Source organism: Seriola lalandi, unplaced genomic scaffold (assembly GCF_002814215.2).
Source record: "Seriola lalandi dorsalis isolate HSWRI2012SDOR001 ecotype SW California unplaced genomic scaffold, Sedor1 jcf7180002054690, whole genome shotgun sequence".
NCBI lineage: Eukaryota > Metazoa > Chordata > Actinopteri > Carangiformes > Carangidae > Seriola > Seriola lalandi.
This window is the reverse complement of record NW_019525243.1, coordinates 980,178-999,328: the sequence shown is the minus strand read 5'-3', so window position 1 is coordinate 999,328 and position 19,151 is coordinate 980,178. Positions and strand designations below refer to the sequence as shown.

General features: G+C 41.5%; 1 protein-coding gene across 4 annotated transcripts in view; it reads right to left on the bottom strand.

The window, feature by feature from the left end:
• Window positions 1-19,151, bottom strand: part of cep112 (centrosomal protein 112) — a 99,773-nt gene that overhangs the window by 31,458 nt on the left and 49,164 nt on the right. For all 4 annotated transcript variants that reach the window (XM_087178511.1, XM_023423220.2, XM_023423219.2 and 1 more), the window contains 2 exons: window positions 14,313-14,495; window positions 6,194-6,424 (listed from right to left, as the gene is read on the bottom strand). In XM_087178511.1, coding sequence (XP_087034637.1) covers window positions 6,194-6,424; window positions 14,313-14,495 — 414 coding nt within the window. The remainder of the gene's footprint in view (window positions 1-6,193; window positions 6,425-14,312; window positions 14,496-19,151) is intronic.

The window sequence follows — 19,151 nt, the reverse complement described above, 5'->3', positions numbered from 1 at the left end:
ATTTTTCAATCGGTCATTTGATTGACCTCTGGCAAAAATCTGTCTTTCTAGCTTTGAGCCTAGGTAGACCTCACTTCCTGTCTATTTATGCCTCCATCCCTCCTTTGATCAATAAGTCTGTCTGATGTTCAGATGTGGGATGATTTCGAGTTGAATTAGGAACTTAACCCCAAAAACAGAGCCTGATATCATGGTGTCCCACTTAAAACTCCACTTCAAACCAAAGTGTAATCTATAGCGTGCAACAAGATGGGAGCTGCCTGACGCCATGTTCTAATGCGATTGAAAAAGTGTGTCGCTTCCCTCCCTCCTCTTGGATGACTTCAAAAAGTGAGCAAGGGAGCCGTGTGATGTTTTTTTGGGACGGCAGATCTTTTACTTTGACTCTTTCATGTGCTGGGTGACTCACTCACTCTCTCTCTCTCCGCCGCCGGGCCCGATGGTGCACTGAGGAAGCGAGGAGCTCACATACGTCTGGGCATGCGCACACGCACACAAACACACAACATATGTTCATACACAAACAGAAAAACACAATCTCTAGCACACAAAATGCTTTTGTGTGTGTTTGCGCAGTTGCTATGACGTAAACACTTGCTAACAGAACTCAAATCCACATTCAGACGCTGAGATCCGATAATCTGAATGCCCTGCATCGAATATCTTAAACTTTACCTCTTTCTCCCCTTAAATCAGATTCTTCGCTCTGCCTCCCCCATCTCTTTGTCTCCCAGTTAGTCTGTCAGTGTGAGGTGAATGCGGGCCCTCTTTGATCATCCCTCAGCCTGTGTTTTTCCTCCTCCTCGTCTAATCCATGACCGACTGAATAATGTGATTTGGTGTATCTCCAAATGGCAGAGGACCAACCTAATAAGTCAGCAGCGACAGGGGGCAAGGAAGAAGAACAAGATGTGGCTATGACAACAACAATGACAACAACCTCGTACCACCATCTTCTGGCTGAGAGAGAGAACAGTAGGCACACTGAGTCTGAAAGTACATGTCTCAGAGGGTCGGGATCACAGCCGGTGTGAAGGGATTGACATGGATGTTGATTGTTGAATAAAACTGTTAATGGACGTACAAGGAAAAACTGCCAGACGTCCCTGGTTTGACTTTCTCTTTTCTAACATTCCAATATTTAGATTTTGCAGTAGCTTTAAAGGAGAACAAAACCTATTCTTTCCCTCATTTTCATAACAGTTTTATTGAACGTATAATACATTGTGGGCATTCTCCATGTCTCCAATGAAAACTGATTAAGAAAAAAACACAGGTAAAGAGTCAGCTGCGCATGTTTTGCACTAAAACGCCTTGGGTGGTTAGCTCACAAGTCCAAAGCCCTAAATATGGATGTGAATGCATCAAGAATACGTTGAAGACACATTAAGATCCAATCAGTCAAACCACATTTAAGCATGGTCAGAGACATGTGTCCAAACATGGATAATAGTGTGAAAACAGATGCCTCTCCGGCCACATTAAAAGACTGCCTTGTCAGCTCTGTGCATAGCACAACAAACAAAAGTTATATACAGAGGATTTTCTTGTGCCAAACAACTTAAATGAGGTTTTGAAGTCTGTACCCGAGCCAAGGTACCAAATAGCAGCTGCAATCTTCTTCTCCAGCTGCATTACTGAGCACAAACAAGTTTTTTATTCATTTTTAAGCAACCTGTGATGGTCCCTTCAAAAAAAAAAAAAAAGTTTCTTATTTCTCACAGATTAAATCAAATGTGATTACGGAGACAAAATCTTTTCAAAAATGGTCGCTCAAGACATACTGCGACAACATGAATGAACTGCAAATCATCTTGACTGAATCAAGATGCAAAGGGAATATCTGGCCTCAAGATGTTAGATATACAGGAGGCCAGCAATGCTCACCAAATAATCCCCAACAAGTTGATCTTATCCAAACACACATTTGATCAGATGCATTAGCAGGGAACTAGTCAAGTCATAAAAATACATTAACCAAGTCCATTAGATTTTGCTGTTAATTTCTGTTCTTAAAAGAAACTCTTTGCAACCAATGATGCCAGAGAACATCAGCCCCTACAGCACCTTTGTCAGTCATTGGCACCTGAAAGCCCTTTACAGCTGCAGTGTCATAACGAGTGGAGACACACAAAAGAAAGCTCCAGCTCCAGCTAGAGGACATAATCTCAGACACTGTCTGAGCCAACCTAACTTTTAGAGGAAACCCTCTCAGGTATTTGGATGTTCATAGACTACCTCCTTGAAGCGAGAAAGAAATACCTGTGGAAAAAAGAGTGGAACTACAAGACAGAGGCCTTCAAACCTCAGCTTTCTAATGCTCAGCATGTGTGTGTGTGAGTGTGTCACACAGAAAGTGAGCAGTGTCGTGGCTTTCATGTCTAGGAAGTCAACATGGGGCATGGCTAGGGGGACACTGGTGCTGTGGCACAGAAAGCAGTGATTGGCTACTGCATGCCAAAATACTGATTTCTCATTGGCTGATGTTTGCCTCCAGGTGGTCGTGTCACACTTGGTTAGTGTTTGATGAAATGCCCTGTCCCTTTGATCTGAAGTGGAAGTAGGCATGCGCATACACTCACACACACAGAACTACTACAAATACACACACATATACCCACACATTTTTTACTACATGCCTGTGGAATCATCAGAAAGTGTAAGCTCGACCCTGTACTCTGTCACTGTGTGCTTTTTGTGAATATGCACTTTTTATGCACAAGCATGGTGACATTAACACCAGCAATTAAAGCCATAAGAATGAGGGTACTTAGAATCACATAGTGGATGCAGTACATGTGCAATATGCAAATATACCAAGTATGTATAAGTATGCGCCCAAACACCCAGGACCACACCAACATATCAGACAAAATTTGCACATCTAATCTCCTCTAGCAGTTCAAAGAGCCGTGCTCTCCAGACTAAGAGTAAATATGAATTCAAGGTTCAGACGTTATTCAGACCTCCTGATCTTTTGTTGCACATGAGCTGTGTGAGTAAGATACATCTGTGTGAGGTGAAGAGGTTCAAGACAAAGACCTTTTCTCCACTAACCAAACTTTAAGCTCATATAAGTAGTGCCTATGACCTGTGTTTAACTAGTGAGTATACAGAGATGTGTGTGTGTGTGTGTGTGTGTGTGTGTGTGTCTGTATTTGTGTCTGTGTGTGTGTCTGTGTGTGTATGTTAATAAACAGTGTTCCCACACTTCCTCAAAGCCTAGCCCTGTTTTCTGGTAAGGCCAACTCTTTTAAAAAAGCCCTAATGTTCTGGGCTTTGCCAGAACTTGAAGGTAGAGGGGAGGACGCGGGGAAATACAGATGGACGGTGGGGATGTGGAGGAGAATAAGAAAGTTAGATAAGGAGGTGGTGTGGGTGAGAGGCAGGATTCGTGCTAACTGTAGCCCAGAGATGAGGCGTCTTTATCAGACACAGAGGCAGCTTCACAGGCCCCTCAGTGGAGCACAGAGATTGGGAGGTCTGGGGTTGTGTGTGTTCATTGTGTGTGTTCATTCTCACCCATGAACACACACACACACACACACGCACACGCGCACGCGCACACACACACTAACAAAGAAAAACTTCAATAGCAACCAGACACACACACAGACAGACAGACACACACAGACACACACACACCCACCCCTTCTCCTCAGCCTACCTCCATCACTTTTCCTTCTCTCCTCCCTTCTTTTTGGTGAAACTCAAATGTATGGAACTATCTTAACGTCTGATCTTATCTCCTCTGATATTCTGTTTCTCATTATTTCATTCCAACAGCTCCGACTGTCTACTCCCAAAACATCCTCCCATCCCCCTGTATCCCTCTCTCTCCCTCTCTGTCTCTCCCTTAAACGCATGCGTCTTTGATGAGAATCCATTCATGGATTTAATGGATTTCTCTGGCCTTTTTTCCAGGATCTGGGAGATGTGTTCAAAAAAAGGAAAAGCTGGCCTGCCCAGGCTCTGCTTCCAAGAGTATGGTGGACTGCAGAGGACAGCATTTCTGTCTGCATCAAAAGAATGAGAATTTTTCAGCTTACAAAACAGGGCGAATGAGTCAATATGGATCTGAGGCCTGGCTGACTTCAATCCCATGTGGAAAAAAAGAAAAAAAAAAACTGAGCGCAATGAAGTAGTGAAACTTTTCCCTACCCACTCCGAAGTCAAACTTGGAGTCAGATTTGAAAAGTAGAAAAAAGGGGAAAAGTAAGACGTTCAACCTTTGGTGAGTTTTTTTAGAAGCATGCACTTTCAGCTGACAAAAAAGGACTGAGAAATCATTAATCTCTTTCATGAAAAAGTGAAACTAGCACATTGCTGATAGTCTTATCAGTCTAAGTTCAACATTCAGCCTCACTGCTTTGAATCCACTCCAGATTCCCCGACAACTGTGGGTCATTTTTTTTACTATGTACAAAAAAGAGGGAAGAGAGAGAGAAACTAAAGTGTGCCAAAAAGATAAAATAACTTTTAGCTGCAAACAGCCATCTCATCCAAAAAGGGACAGATAGGAAATAGCGTGATTTCTTCAAATGAGGATTACCCTGTAATAAGCACACTCTTTTCCTTGGATCTCTCTCCCCTTAGTACCCCTGGTTCTGTGTGCCATATGGAGCCAAAATGGCCGCCTGGGTGCTTTGGAGGTCCCTGCATTCCCGGGGCTAATGCTGCGCAGCTGGCGCGGGATGGTGTCTAATGAAAAATGCTCTCTTTGATGGGCCCTGCCGAGGGATTAGGTTCTGATCAACACCACCTTAGGTCAGCTTCCTGCTAGACCAGCACAAGATTATGGGTGATTTCCCAGCTGTGGGTCCAGTTTCCGTAGTGGCGAGGGGAGCAAATATGACACAAAAAGAGAGGAAGGAAGAAAGAAAGAAAGAAAGAAAGAAAGAAAGAAAGAAAGAAAGAAAGAAGGGACCTCAGAAGTTCTAATTGAAGTACTTCCTGGTTTACCAAGATAGCAAAAGGAAAAGCTGGATAAGAGTTCTACTGAAATGCAGTTGGTTCTCCTCTATGACTTGCCCTTAAGTCCAACCCCCTAACTAGTGTACATTTCAAAACAATATATTCCATGATGTTAAAGGGTGAACCAAAAGACTTAATTTCTACAAAAGTACCTCTTCAAAGGTACATGTAGTGTACATTTCCTTATTCTTTCTGTTAAAGGATCTGGGTTGTCAAAAAATGCTTTCATAGTAATATAATAAGTTTTATTTGGTGTTTAGGACAGAGTATCTATAAAAAAAAAAAAAAAAGATTAAGGCACTGTGGCTCTGTTTGTGCATTTGAGAACATTAAGATGCACCGATCTGTACTGGCATGACATAGCAGCAAACCTCTGCTACCGTGGTGAACCCAGGCAAGCCTTCGTCCCTTGGGGGCAGCTGTGGCTCAGCATGTAGAGCAGGTCATCCACTAATCGCAGGTGGCGGTTTGATCCTGGGCTCCTCCCGTCCTCATGTTTGAGTGTCCTTTAGTAAGACATTAAACTCCATTTGCTCCTGATGGTCAGGCCAGTACCTCAAATTGTTGCTAGCTGCCATTGGGAGTGTATGTGTATAAATAGGTGTATGAGAGTCAAATTATGAGGTTGAAAGCTTTTGGATCAAAGCATTATATAACTAGTCCCCGTCCCACACTCACAGACACAAACGATCTGTTTTCGCTGTCAACAGAAAACATGAAAAAACAAAACAAAAAACAAAATAAAAAACAATAGCTTGATGCAGGCAACACTGTTCACAAGTTCTTTGACAAATGTGTATGTAAGAGAAGGAGACAAAAAGAGGGAGACAGAATAACAGCGAGGAGGTATGCAATATATACAAAATATTTTGAATAAACTTGATTGTGGAAACAAGAATATTGCTTAAACAACAAAAGAAAACAATGACATATGTCTTCTGTAAGCAGGAGTTAAAACAACCTCTCTACGTTGACCTTTCTTTTCCTCCCTAATTCAGTTTTTACAGGCTATTGTATGCATGAATGCTCCCTTTGTCTCTTTTCTTTGCTAGTGAAACAATGAAAGAGTCACTTTTCATGTAACATTATTTTAAACAGGTACTCATCCACACAGACAATAGAGATTGATGTAATGCAATTTATACAGCCTGCATCCTATTGGAAACAGACCAAATGTCACCTGTCATCCCCACCCCCCCACCCCCTACTGTTGACCCACCTTTTCCTGAGCAGCGTCCTTCTCATGCTGGTGGCTTCTCTCAAGGTCGCTGCGGATGCGTTCCATGTCGGAGCGCAGCCGGTCCAAGGATGCCTCTTTGTCCAGGAACGCCCTTTGCTTTTCCTCCTCCCGGAGAAATGCCAGCTCTGCCAGCTGTTGCTTATGCTGGGTGTGGGCCCCCTGGAATTCCTCACGTAGACTTGACAACTGGACTTCCATATCTGAAATTGTCTGGAAAGAGACAGATAAAGAGATGTGTGGTGGATTTAGGTAAGTGCTATTAACTGATGCCCTGTAGATATCTTGAGGCTCCAAGATGTGGGTCAAGATTTCATGAACAGAACACAGAAATGTGTTTGTGTTACACATAGATGTGTTGTATCATGTAGGCAATTTTCTGATGTGATGATCAAAATCAGCTCAAGTGATTTAACTTAAGTGAACAGTATTTATACTTTACTACTACTAACTTTTTGAAGAGTATTTAAGATCCGTTTTTGCTTATTGTGTATCACTCCGGATGGCTTTATGTCTAAATGTGTTTCTTTAATGTACCAATGAAAATAACTTTCCAAAACATCCACCCATATCCCTACTGTACTCATTCATTTCTGGCACTGGCAAATGTCTTGTCAGTGGTCTGGTTGGATCACAGGCTGAGACAAGTTCTCTGAGAAATATGTGAGAGACAAAGGGAAACAGAAAGAGATCCTGTGTTCTGTAGAAAACAACTCCAGATTACATCCTCACTTGCCACCAGCTACTATACATCAACACTGTATAATGATACCACAATGACAGATGTTATGAAATGTCAATACACTGTATATTGATAGGTATGGAGATTTGAGTAAGAAGATACACTGTCGCTGCGAGATTGAGACACAGTATCTAAGTGCGAAGGAGGGCCTCTACAGTTTAACAAAGCATAGGAAAGTTTCACAAACATGCTTACATGTTTGCGTTTTCCTCTGTGTGGATGTGTGGGGGCTGGTATCATGAAGATTGTTTGAGAAGGCCTCAAAATTTAAAGGAATTCTTTCTTAATTGACATCATTTTAAAATACAAGTTTCAGGACATACTGTATTTGCATTTACATTATGACCTGGGCCATCCATGTTGCAGTGGGACATCACAAGTTCACTGTTCTAAAAATAGCCTATTTGTAATACATAAGGAGCACTAAGTGTTTTACATTTATTAGTACAATATTATAATTCCTTACTGTTTACAACAAGTGTAAATGGCTTTGAAAGATGCATTGCAGTTGCTGTGTTTCACACTTTCCTACCTATATTGCACGTATTCCTTAGCTATTGCACATCCTCATCACTCTCCTTGGTTTACTTTCTTTCTCTCTTTGGTTTGCACTGTGTGCTCTGCCCCCCCCCCCCTCGAAAGCCTGGGCATCCCAGGACAACGCCATGTTAAGGCAAATAGACAGAAAGTGTCTAAAGTCTTTTTTAGCGGGCACTGGGGAGAATCAAAGAGACTTCAAAGGAGTGTCACAAAATCAGGCAGATGCTGTTGCTCTGTGTTATACTCCCTCCTACACTGGCACACAGACAGATCCACTTGTGCACACACATTCATACACAGACAAACAGCCACACATGGACAAGCTGTCACACACATACCATGGCATGTAGCACATTCAGAGAGAAAGAGGTGAAAAAAAAAAAAAAACCCAAAAAAACAAACACATGCAATCCTCCATCTCTACGCCCCAAACCCGTCTCTCAACATTACCAGTCTCACCGCTCCACTTGTGCCTTCAAGGGCAAACAGATATTAGATCTGAGCCCTCAAGAGACTTTAATGTATAATTCTCTCTTTAACATGTGTGGATGATCTGTCTTCCAAAAAAATCTTTTAATAAGTTAGAGCATAATCTTCCAGAACAAAGCCAGTGGCAATGATACTTCAGAAACTAAAGAGGCCAAAAGAGCATGTTTCATTTGGAAGTTAGTGAGCACAGGCATTTCAACAGGCCACATGTAAGCATGCTGATGTGGAGCTTTGTGAAGAAGCAGCTCTTGGTGACAATAGGAGAGTGTCAAATGAAATATATTGGGTCACACTGTGTCAGCTAAGAAGACAAAAGACTGGCAGAACAGAAGAAGAACAGAAGCATGGAGAAGGATGGGACACTGGCTAATGGACCATACACGTTCAGTCAAGAGAAAATGTCACAAAGTCAAGTGCAGATCTAAAGAACTACACTGCATTTACACTGATATTCTTATAAGACATTTTAAAATATTGTATGACACTGCTCTTCCTCAATAACTCCACGGTACTGATAACATTTTAACCCATGTGTTACTGTCCTTGCAATCTGTATTATGACAGCTGTTTAGAGAACATACTTTTTGGCCTGAACAGCCAGGATGTTCCTCTACACTCGCCTATGATATGCAAGTCGTCTTTCAATGACAATAATAAATTGCATTTTGTTTTGATGGTGTTCACATAATTAATAACAGAAGAGTGTCTGTTTCAGCGATGTCGGCTTTATTATCTTTGATTAATTTGATTAAAACCAAACTGACTGAGAAATGGTTAATCATTTAAGTACATCTTCAATATTAGTCTTAATAGATTAATTGGCTGTTAAAATGCAGTTTAATGTCATGTTATAGAAACTATCTTGTCACATGGGACAGTAAAAATCTTTTTGCATTTTTATATATCATATATATAAAGGAATTACATGAAGGTGACCTCTATCACAGTCGATATTATGACTTGGAAAACACAAGTCTAACTAATAACACTTATAATAGCTGTATTCCATCTACACATGCCAGTACCAGTACCCTGGCCCACAGGCACAGCTTAATGGAACAGAGTCATCTTTTAATCATAATAAGGTGGAAAAGTTTTGTCTTAAACTGTTTTATCCTCAGCTAGAAACTTAATTTATGTCTACACTTTTTCGACTCTTAGAAGTTTTTAATTTCAAAGAAATAGAAACATTTGGGACAAGAGATGAGAAGACTTTTTGTAGACTAAACAAATGAGATTCTCTGTGTTAGAGATCTTCAGAGGTGCTGGTGGGCTTATTTTTCAGCTTTGGACAGGGCCAGGCCAACTGATTCAACCTGCTTTCAGTGTTCGAGCTAAGCTAAGCTAAACGCCTCCTGCCTTTAGGTCTGTTGTTAATGCACAGATACGTGAGCGGCATCTGTCTCTTCATCTAACTCATGACAAGAAATCGAATAAGCATATTTCCAAAATGGACGGACTATTTCCCTGACGCAATTTGCTTCATTATCTGTTTACTAAACATTGCCTAAACCTTCTGTGTTTAATACTGTATATTATTATTATTATTATTATTAACCTTTATTTAGACAGGGGAATCCATTGAGACTGAGGTCTCATTTTCAATGGCACCCTGGTTATATACAGACAATTTGAATCATAAAAACAATATAGAACAGTCAAACTATCTAGCCCGCCACTAATTCTAAACATACTTTCCTTTCTTGCTTAAAACTTAAGTAAACTGTCAAATTTTCCAATTTGTTTCTGACAGCTGCAATTACAGCCATGCAGCATGTAAGTGAATATTAAAGCCACATTATGTAGATACAGTATTTTATGTGTACAGTGACATTGTGTTAGCGATATAACTGACAGATTCTCCCTCAAACCAAAACTTAATGTGTTAGTTTTAAATTAAATATATACAATACATAAGCATTACTGGATGATATTTGACTAAACTAAGCAAAGTAAACTTAAGAGTGTCATAATGAATGTTTTACTGTTGTCAGTCACATAAAAATTCATCTAGCTGAAATCCAAGATGTGATATATGCACATACTAAATGGCTTCATGGTTTGACAGAGAATATACTGTAACACTCAACACATCACAGAGCATCAGTCACTGACAACTTTGTCACGATCAATCGCTCTGAGTGAAAAAAATAATAAATCAAATAAAATCAGCTGAGTTCTAACATAAATATTCAGTTGTATATGGGACAATGTGATGAAATCATTTAAAGAATCACAGTGACATGCCAGCTCAGTGGGATACGCATCATCTACTGGAGATCACTGAGTAACAAGACAAGACTCACTTGACAAAACCAGATCTCAGGGACCAATCATTTGGTAAATGACAATACACACATGCACTGAGACAATCACTGTCCGCACTAGTCTAGCTGTCTGCCTTGTTCTCTTCATCAGACATCCTGTTAGCTTTGACTTATTCTGTCATCACCCTCTTCATTTGACTCATCTTAATCACATACTTAGGATTGAAATGCTTTGAAAAATTGACAGCATCATTATTTAGTCCATCACAGCCCAGAAGAAAGACCTCACAAGACTCTCGCTCTTGCCCATGCTGTTTGAAGTCCAGATGGTGTGTTCGTTCCTTTAGAAAAAGACATAATTATTTGAGAAAATAACACCCATAAAATGAGTTTTGACGAGGAGTTGGTGGAAAAAAAAATATGAATGATGGGTTTTGCACAGAACCAACAAATTCTGTTCTTTGCAAAAAAAAAAAAAAAAAAAAAAAAAAAAAACAAGGCCTCAAATTAATTTATAATGCTGGCCCAAGTTTATGAAGTGAAACTCTTACTAATGTTTAACAATTGAAAAGCCTCATAGATACAAAATGGAGTAAATTAAGAACAATAGCAACAGTGAAATATGTTTAATTGTTTCATGAGATCATAAAATGAATCTTTAGATTCTTCAAAAATGCTTTTAAGAAGATAAAAAGATTCACTTTGTGGAGAACAGGAAATAACAAAGTGGTATAAAAGTTTCTAAGCAAGTTGAAACTTTCTTGTCTTGTGTGACTTCAGTGAAATATAGTTTTCTATGTGGAACATATTTTTAACAGTCCATGGGTGGATGTGAACACACCGTTCATTTTTCCTCACAATATTTCTAGAGAGGAGGTAAAATAGAAAGACCACTACACCAGGATTTGGGCATGTTAGAAGGTATGCTGGTGATGGATCTCCAAAACAGTCAGTGAAACTCCTTCGTCCTCTGGGGGGCATTGATCAGCTAACAGAACAACACAGAAATGGCTGCGGGCAAACATGCTTCACCAGCAAGACATTTCATCATCCTGGACAGACAGTCAAATGAAAGCTTCCGTTCACATCCAGGTATTTTTAAAAGCAGTAGTATAGTAGTTTATTCTTTTAAGAGAACAGTCAGACTCAGGTCCACAAGTCTGGGAATTGTGAGTTAATCCCCAGAGTCAGTGGGAAGCCAACTACACACCAGGCCTTGAACCCAGCAGGTTAATTTAATTCATTAGAGATTTCATAACCGGTAACACATAAGGCTCAATCAGCAAAGGAAAGATAACTTAAAGTCTGAATGTAATCATTCTGGAAACAAAGGAAGCCCCATGGGTCACATAGCTGATATAATAATGTGTAGCGGCTACACAGTGGGCAAAGTCAGAGTTTCTTGGTTAACAAACTTTAGTGGGATCAGGACAATGTGTCCCTGTGTAAGTTTTTTTTTTTTTTTAGCTCTTCCCTACAGTCGCTACAACGACTCATTGGCTCCCCTTCTCAGAAACAAGGCAAGAGTCAGGAATGCCATTTATTACTGTCCCGCCACATCAAGGGGATGAGTTGGTATTACTCATCCCACGGGTGTGTGACTGACATTTGCTGTTCCTTTAGCCAACTTTCTAGCTGCAACTGTCCCTCCACTGATTCCAGGAAGACTGAGAGAAAGTGTAGAAAGGAAAGAGGCAGACATAATGAGGCCTAGGCTCAGTCGCCAGAGCGGGCATTTGTGTTGCCTGTTACTGACATGTCACTTGATGATAATATCATTGTCCATCTGACCGGTGTGGTGGGAGTGTGTTGTTTGATGGGCTGGCAAAAGTCCTGTGGTTCCCAGAAGTACAAAAGAAAGAAAAAAAGAAAGAAAGAAAAGAAGCTGTAGTATGTGCTGGAAAAGGAGTGATCTATGTTTTCTGCATGCATCATCAAATGCTGCTTTTTCAGAATTCAATTAATATTTTCACCACTTTCACAGCACAGTTTTATGTGTTTAAAAAGATTCCAGTGAAGGGCCACATTAGTTGTGGGTTTGTATCAGTTTGACAGATACAGAGCTCTCAAGGGGTAAACAACCTTGGTAATGCAAAAGTGTTTAATAATAAGTGGCGTTGCTCAATGTAAAAAAGCTCATCTTTAATACATATCTGCTGGTGGTGTGTCAGCTTCTTGTCATTTTAACAGCACGTCCATGGAACAGTGCTCCGCACAGGAAGTCGAACCAACTCACACCCCCAACAGTTTCAGAAACCTCACAATCCTGTCCTCCATCTTTCTAAGGCCTGAGTGAAAATCTTGACTTCTGTTGCTTTAACATCTGACATTAGGCAGGCGTCTGATCGCTGCTCAAAATGCTGCACGAGCAAACAGGAATTGAGAATATGAGATGGGTACTGGGGAAGTTTGTTTTCTGTCGCCTCCTGAGATCCTGAGATTTGTCAAACTACACTTCATTTTGACAAGACTAGGACGGCATGTTATCAGCAGAAATGTCCCGTTGTGACGGCATCTCAAGAAAACCAAATAACACACTAGCTGGTGCCATGGGTGCTGTGAAAGACGTTTCCCAAAAATATTAGAAAAGGGAACATTAGATAGGGAATGAAAAGGGGAAAAAAGCAGCATTCCCTCATGTCATACAGTTTCTAGCTTTTTAAAAAACATTTTAAGCCGCTGTGATGGAAGCCAACCAGTACGGTAGGATACTGGTATGGTGGTATAATAGTGGTCAATAAAAAGATTTTCTCAATATGTAACAGAATGTTTTGACATTTAACCTAATGAGAAGTGGTCACTTTGAATGTTATTGGGAATACCCCATTTAGTTTTACTGTTAACAACAAAAATGTAAACATCAACAAAGAATTAAAGACGCAAGTCAAAAAGGATAAGTTGGCGAGTTAAGTCTTCAAATGTTGTAGCATTTTACAAGTAAAATAGGCTTTAAAATAAAGGAAACAGAAATCAATTGTTGTTATTAGTTGTTATCGTAAATTATCTCTTAAATACCCCAATTATTGATCTGAGTGATGATGAAATTATATATAAAATAGTTTATGTTAACTTTGATTTCTTCTCCATTCATTTGGTGTTTGGAACCATCTGTGCCCACATTTGGACTGAGCACATTTTGTCAACAAATATCACATGTCTGTCTGAGTCCCTATCTCCAATAAACCAAGATTTCTGCATGCTGACAATGTCCATTTAATCACTAAGCCTGAAGTCAAATCCATTCCAAGTTGGGGGCTGGTTTGTCAAATGGTTTCCCACAGAGCTCCAAGCTAGCCTAGGCTGGAGAGAGGCGAAAACAGAGTGAGGGGTATGAGATGAAGACCTGCTGCTGATTTGGCTAAATGGAAACAGAATTCTCTGTGTCAGGGATGTCCATTAATATAGACCCAAATGTCATGCACTCATTGTGGCCATCCGTGCTGTAATAAGGGAATAACCACCGTTTTCCAGAGGGAGATGGATACCTGCGGTGAGAGGAGAATGCCATGCAGAGATACACTTCGGTGGGAGCGCAGGGCGCTTGACGCTGGTCCACAACCGTACAGCGGAAAATAAAAGAAAAATTCAACCCAAGGTTTTGGAATAAAAGCTTGGCGCTCAACGGAACAAATTTCTTCTCCTTCATCGGGCTACCTGCGGTTTATGGATATCAAGTCTTTACACTTCTATCACGAAACTCTGCTGCGATAAAAAATTATTTAGAAAAATGTAAAAAAGGAAACGTTAGAAGTTGTTTTGTTTATTCAATTTTAAACTTTTTCTTAAGTGCACCATTGTTATTACCCAAACAAAAATGATTTTTATTCAAATAGCAATAACTAAATTCTTATGTAAGCTCGTACCAAAAGAAACAGCAATCTGTAAAATGATTACAATCCTATATCAATATCAATCTAGCTTCAAGTAGAAAAGTGTCTTAACCCGCTGTGCTTTTGAAACACCAGGGAAACGTCAATGGGCAAAATACAAAATGGTTGTCCACGGGAGAGCGGTGGGTCAGCATGTGTGTGTGCGCAAACGTGGATCAGTGGAGACCCCCTACCTGGGCATCGCGCTTCCTCCACTCCTGGGTGTGCTGTTGGTGCTGTTGCAAGGCGGCCCTGGCCTGCCTCTCCAGGCTGCTCACCTCCCGCTGGCGCTCCTGGACCAGGCTGTCCTTTTCCGTGCTGTGCTGCTGCTGTAGCCGCGTCCTCTCCTGCTCGTGCTGCATGCGCTGCTCAGCCATCTGATTGGACAAGCAGGCAAAGGGAGACTTCATCAGCCAACACACACTCAGAGCAACCCTGTCGTCATGACAACTTGTCCATCCACCTATCCATCCATCCTTTCTTCGTCCTATTCCTTCTACCCCTTCCCTCCGCCCAGAACACCCATGTGCCCAACCAATTTGGCGAGACTGGTAGGAAGGTGGGAAAAAAAGCGAGAAAAGTTTCTCCGCGTCCTCACATTGTCAGAGGACGACATGATGTGATATGTTTACATCTGGCTTGCTCCCCCGCCCTCCCACCTCTCCTGCCAATTGTACAGACTGGCCCCTAATGTCCCACTCCTCTCTCTTTTTAAATCTGTCCCCCTCGCCCTATTCTGCGATCGGCATATAAAAGAGCAGCTAGTTTGGGCTATGCATGCAAGCTGGCAGGGGTTAGCCATCTGGCTGCAGTAACTATCCAATGCCCCATGCTATGCGCCTGACAGCATGCGAAAATCCGCTTAGGCGATGACTATGATGATCATTATAAACCGAGTTCAGAAAAAAAAACTGAATAGGGAGGTGAGGACGGCAAAAACTTTGAGAAGAACTGATAAGTTGCTAAAAGATTCTTGATACTACTTTTACCTGCAATTACACTCATTCATACATTCATACACTCATTCGTACATAATTCAACCGGTTTTAAATCCACTCATTCCATCCATTAATCAATATCAGTTTCCATGTTTTCACGATTAATGGGATTATGCTAAAGCAGGAATTGCCAGGCTGCTATCATTGAAGTTTATGCTGCTAATGAAGGATACCTGAAGTCAGAATACAGCAAGGACCTGTACGCACAAATCAACAGGAAGGCTTGGCTATGGAATAAACATACTGAAGACTTCTGTCACACTGGAGTTACAACCAATTACACACAATACAGTAGGGGAAAAGAAAACACTTCTAATGGGACCCAAAGCTCCAATTTTTCAGGACTTAATCATCCTATCATCTGAAGCAAGTCTGTGTCCTGGTATAGCTGTGAGTGGAGTCACCTGCTGAGAGGTGAGCCTTGGCAGCGAAACTCCCAGCCCCGAACCCCCAAGCCTTTCCCAGACTCTGTTCCGTTCCCACTCCCCCATGGCGGGGGGACCAGTGACCCCCACACCATCCCGCCGTGCAGCCCCAGCCGGAGCCATGAGAGGACAGCAGGGGCCTGGGGCCCATTCGCTTCCCTGCTTTGAAGCTAATCCCCTGCACATTGTGCTTGACGGCACCCTACCTGGCCTGCCAGAGAAGTGGAGATCCACAGCCTCTATGCCCGGTGCCTGTTCTATCCACGGCCCTATCTTCAGACGTTGCGTGCTATTCAGAGCAGGTGATGAATGAGGGGCTATCTACAGGAAGCCAGAATCCAACCCCAGCACTGAGAGGAAGGCCACAATAGACACTTCATTTTGGCATCCATGAATTTACCCTTCAGCTTTTGGGAGAGCTTTGCTAAATGCCCTTTAAAAGGGCAATTGGAGGATTTATATCCGGATAAAAAAGTATTTTATCTCTGTGGCTCAGTTAGTGGCATGGTAGACACACACACACACATACAGTGCACTCTCAAGATACCTCACACATATGCCATTTTTCCAGTACATAATAGAACACCACAAAGCTCCATTAGACAAATATTATGCAGAATGTGGGCAACATCTTCCACATGTCGCCACTGGCAATGCTGATGTTGCCTATAGTATATTCCAAGGACAGACAAACTTGAACTGCCCTCATTTTCCTTTCAAGGACACAGATCAGATCCATAGCCAGAATACGTTGTCCCACAGGGATAGTCAGATTCATACAGTCAGATTCAGTCACACAAGTTACAGCTGATTGATAACCAGGCAATTGCTTCAAGAACTCCCCAGCAGGACAGCATGGCGTGCGGTAACAGAAACTGTGAAAGGAGATCCTGGTATAGTGTTCGCTCCTTTTTGAGTCTTGGGCCAAGGGGATTTTCAAGGAAAGAGGGGATCTGAGGTGCAACGAGGATGAAGAAATGGGAAAGATAGATCCGTTGTGAGAAAAACAGCATAACAAAAAAACGGAGAGATGACAGAGAGCAGACCCAGCAAGGAGCCTAGTTGTGACATCACGTAGCGCCAGCGTGCAGTGGAGGATGCTGGGTGCTCCGATTCTTAAAGGGACCGGTGTGGCACCGGCGTGAGGGAAGACTGAGTTGGTTATAGCACAGCTGGGTGCCACAGATACAGAGTGGGTCGGGTGTTACTGCACAGCATGACTCCTGTCAGCCTAGGCTGACATGGTTGTGCGTGTGTGCATTGAGACAGGACAGTGAGGTAATGGGCTTTTTTCAACCCCAGGGGGGAAATCTGAAATGTTTGGGAAAGAGGAGGGTGTAGAGGCGAGTAGAACAGAAGCCCTGTCTGGTCTCAGCAGGGGAGGCTGGGGTGAGTTTGTGAGGGGAGGGAGAGTGGAAGAGAGACAAACCTCTAATTCCTCACTGTAGGGTTTGAACTCAAGATGGCCAGTAAGTGGCGCTGAGTATGGATATAAGTGCATGTTTGTCTGTTTATACAGCATGTACACTTGTATATCTATCTTCTCGACTCTTTTATTATTTATTGTCCCAACCTAACATCTGAAGAGTGAGGCTGTTCAACATTTCCCTTAACTCTCAGGGTCGTGACTCCGAACCAGCCATTTGACCTCACTACGTCACTCCAACGTCAAGAAGCAGAGTTCTGTCAGGTCACCATGACGTCCAGCTGCTAAGAGGGGTCAGCTGGAAAACAACTCCTTCATACATAACTCCCTTTTAAAGTCTCATTGAAGCTGCCCTTGAGGGAATGTTCTTTTGTGAGCATCTGAATGGCCAAACTTGACCCCGGCAATCTTGTGACACCAGTGGAGGCGTAATGCACACATACATGCAAGCATGGAAGAACGGGTCCACACATACCGAACTCTCAGCCAGGAAAACTGGTTCAAGAGCAGCACCAACACTTTGCTGGTCTAGAACCCAGAACTGCTCACGTCAGGGGCTGGGGGTGAGATTATCATCTCCAACAAGACCAACTAAAACTAGCACCTAGGTTCATGTTGGCGCTAAGTACTTGTGATCACGCTTGTGTGTGTGCAAATACACAGTATATAGAATGTAGACACAATATGAAACAACTGTTTTCACAGCAACTTATGAAAAATCTCCCATCCTCATGTGCATACTAAGACACATTTACTCTTCCTTTGTCTGCCCTTCTAACAGTGTAGCTAATGTCACCACCACTCATATCAGCACCATCACAAAGACAGGCTCTTCATCTTTATATGTTTTTATCTTTAAGACAAAAGCTTCCTGATGTGCTGGTAACCCTGTGTAGTTGTCTTCAACTGTCAACTGCACCCCCACTCTGCATAACAGCAGATGATAATCATCACTTGAATATTTTCAGCAAAGCTTTGATTGCCTACATGTTTTTCACATGATAGAAAAACGTGAGATTCCTCAGGACAGTTTACTGTAGTTGGCACATAAAACACTGACAGTTACTGGACCATTACATAGGGAGGAAAATTGGATATAAATGTAATCTGTCTAACCGCCATTGTCTAATTTCTATGACAACATCCTCTTGCAGCAAGAAGTACAACCCTATATTTCCCACCTTCCTCAGATTTGTTTTTGAATATTCTTTAAAAAATCTCAATATAATACATCATACATCCAATTTAAGCCATTTTAAAATCATTGTTTTCCCCAATGAATGTCATAATTACAAACAACTGCTCAATCATGGAGAAAATCAGAAACAGATAACTTTTTCTCCAGTATTTCATGGAAATAATGCAAGTCTCATAGCCTCCACTTACAACAATCTACAGCAAATTACATGCAGTGTAAACTCCATCTGGCCTGGAAAGGCGGTTAGCATGCTTATTAACAGACACGCTGAGTGCTAGTTTACTGCTTGGAAATCAATCATGCTGTGGATACAGATGGGAAATAGAGATGATACACCAGTTAGTCCTGTACACTCTCAAGGCTTATGTGGTGCCACATGATCATACTGCATCATATGGACATGGAGAGATGCAACTTATTGTTTTATGTCATTTAAAGGAATTCCAGGATTTAATAATTATTTATTATTTTATAGCAATCCAGGAATACACGAATTCATATATCCTTTATCACATTGTGCAATTATTTGCTATGCAAACCTTCATGACTATTCCTACCTCAACTGACAATCCTGTTTATTTTGCCTGGTGTTTTACTCACATTTATTACTCACAATAAGTAGGTGGATTTTGTGTCCTATATACAACTAAAATATGAATTTGGGGATTCAGTAGTGAAGAATATTAATCAATTATAATTGCACAGAGAAACATAAAAGGGACACTGAAGATAACACTCTGGGAAAACAATGTCATTGTCTAAGGACAAGATTAGATTTAATTTAATTACTCACCCTTTATGGCTAAAGTATTCAATCACACTGTAACAGTATAGAGCAAAAGATAGAATCGTACTGGCAGGCCAGTGAGGTTAAAGTGAAATACAGACTACGCTCTGTGCCTCCTACAATGACACTGGCTGCCTCTGATAATATCCATTTCTGTAGTTTAATTAAATCCGATGGTCTTCCTATCAGCAAGCTAGAT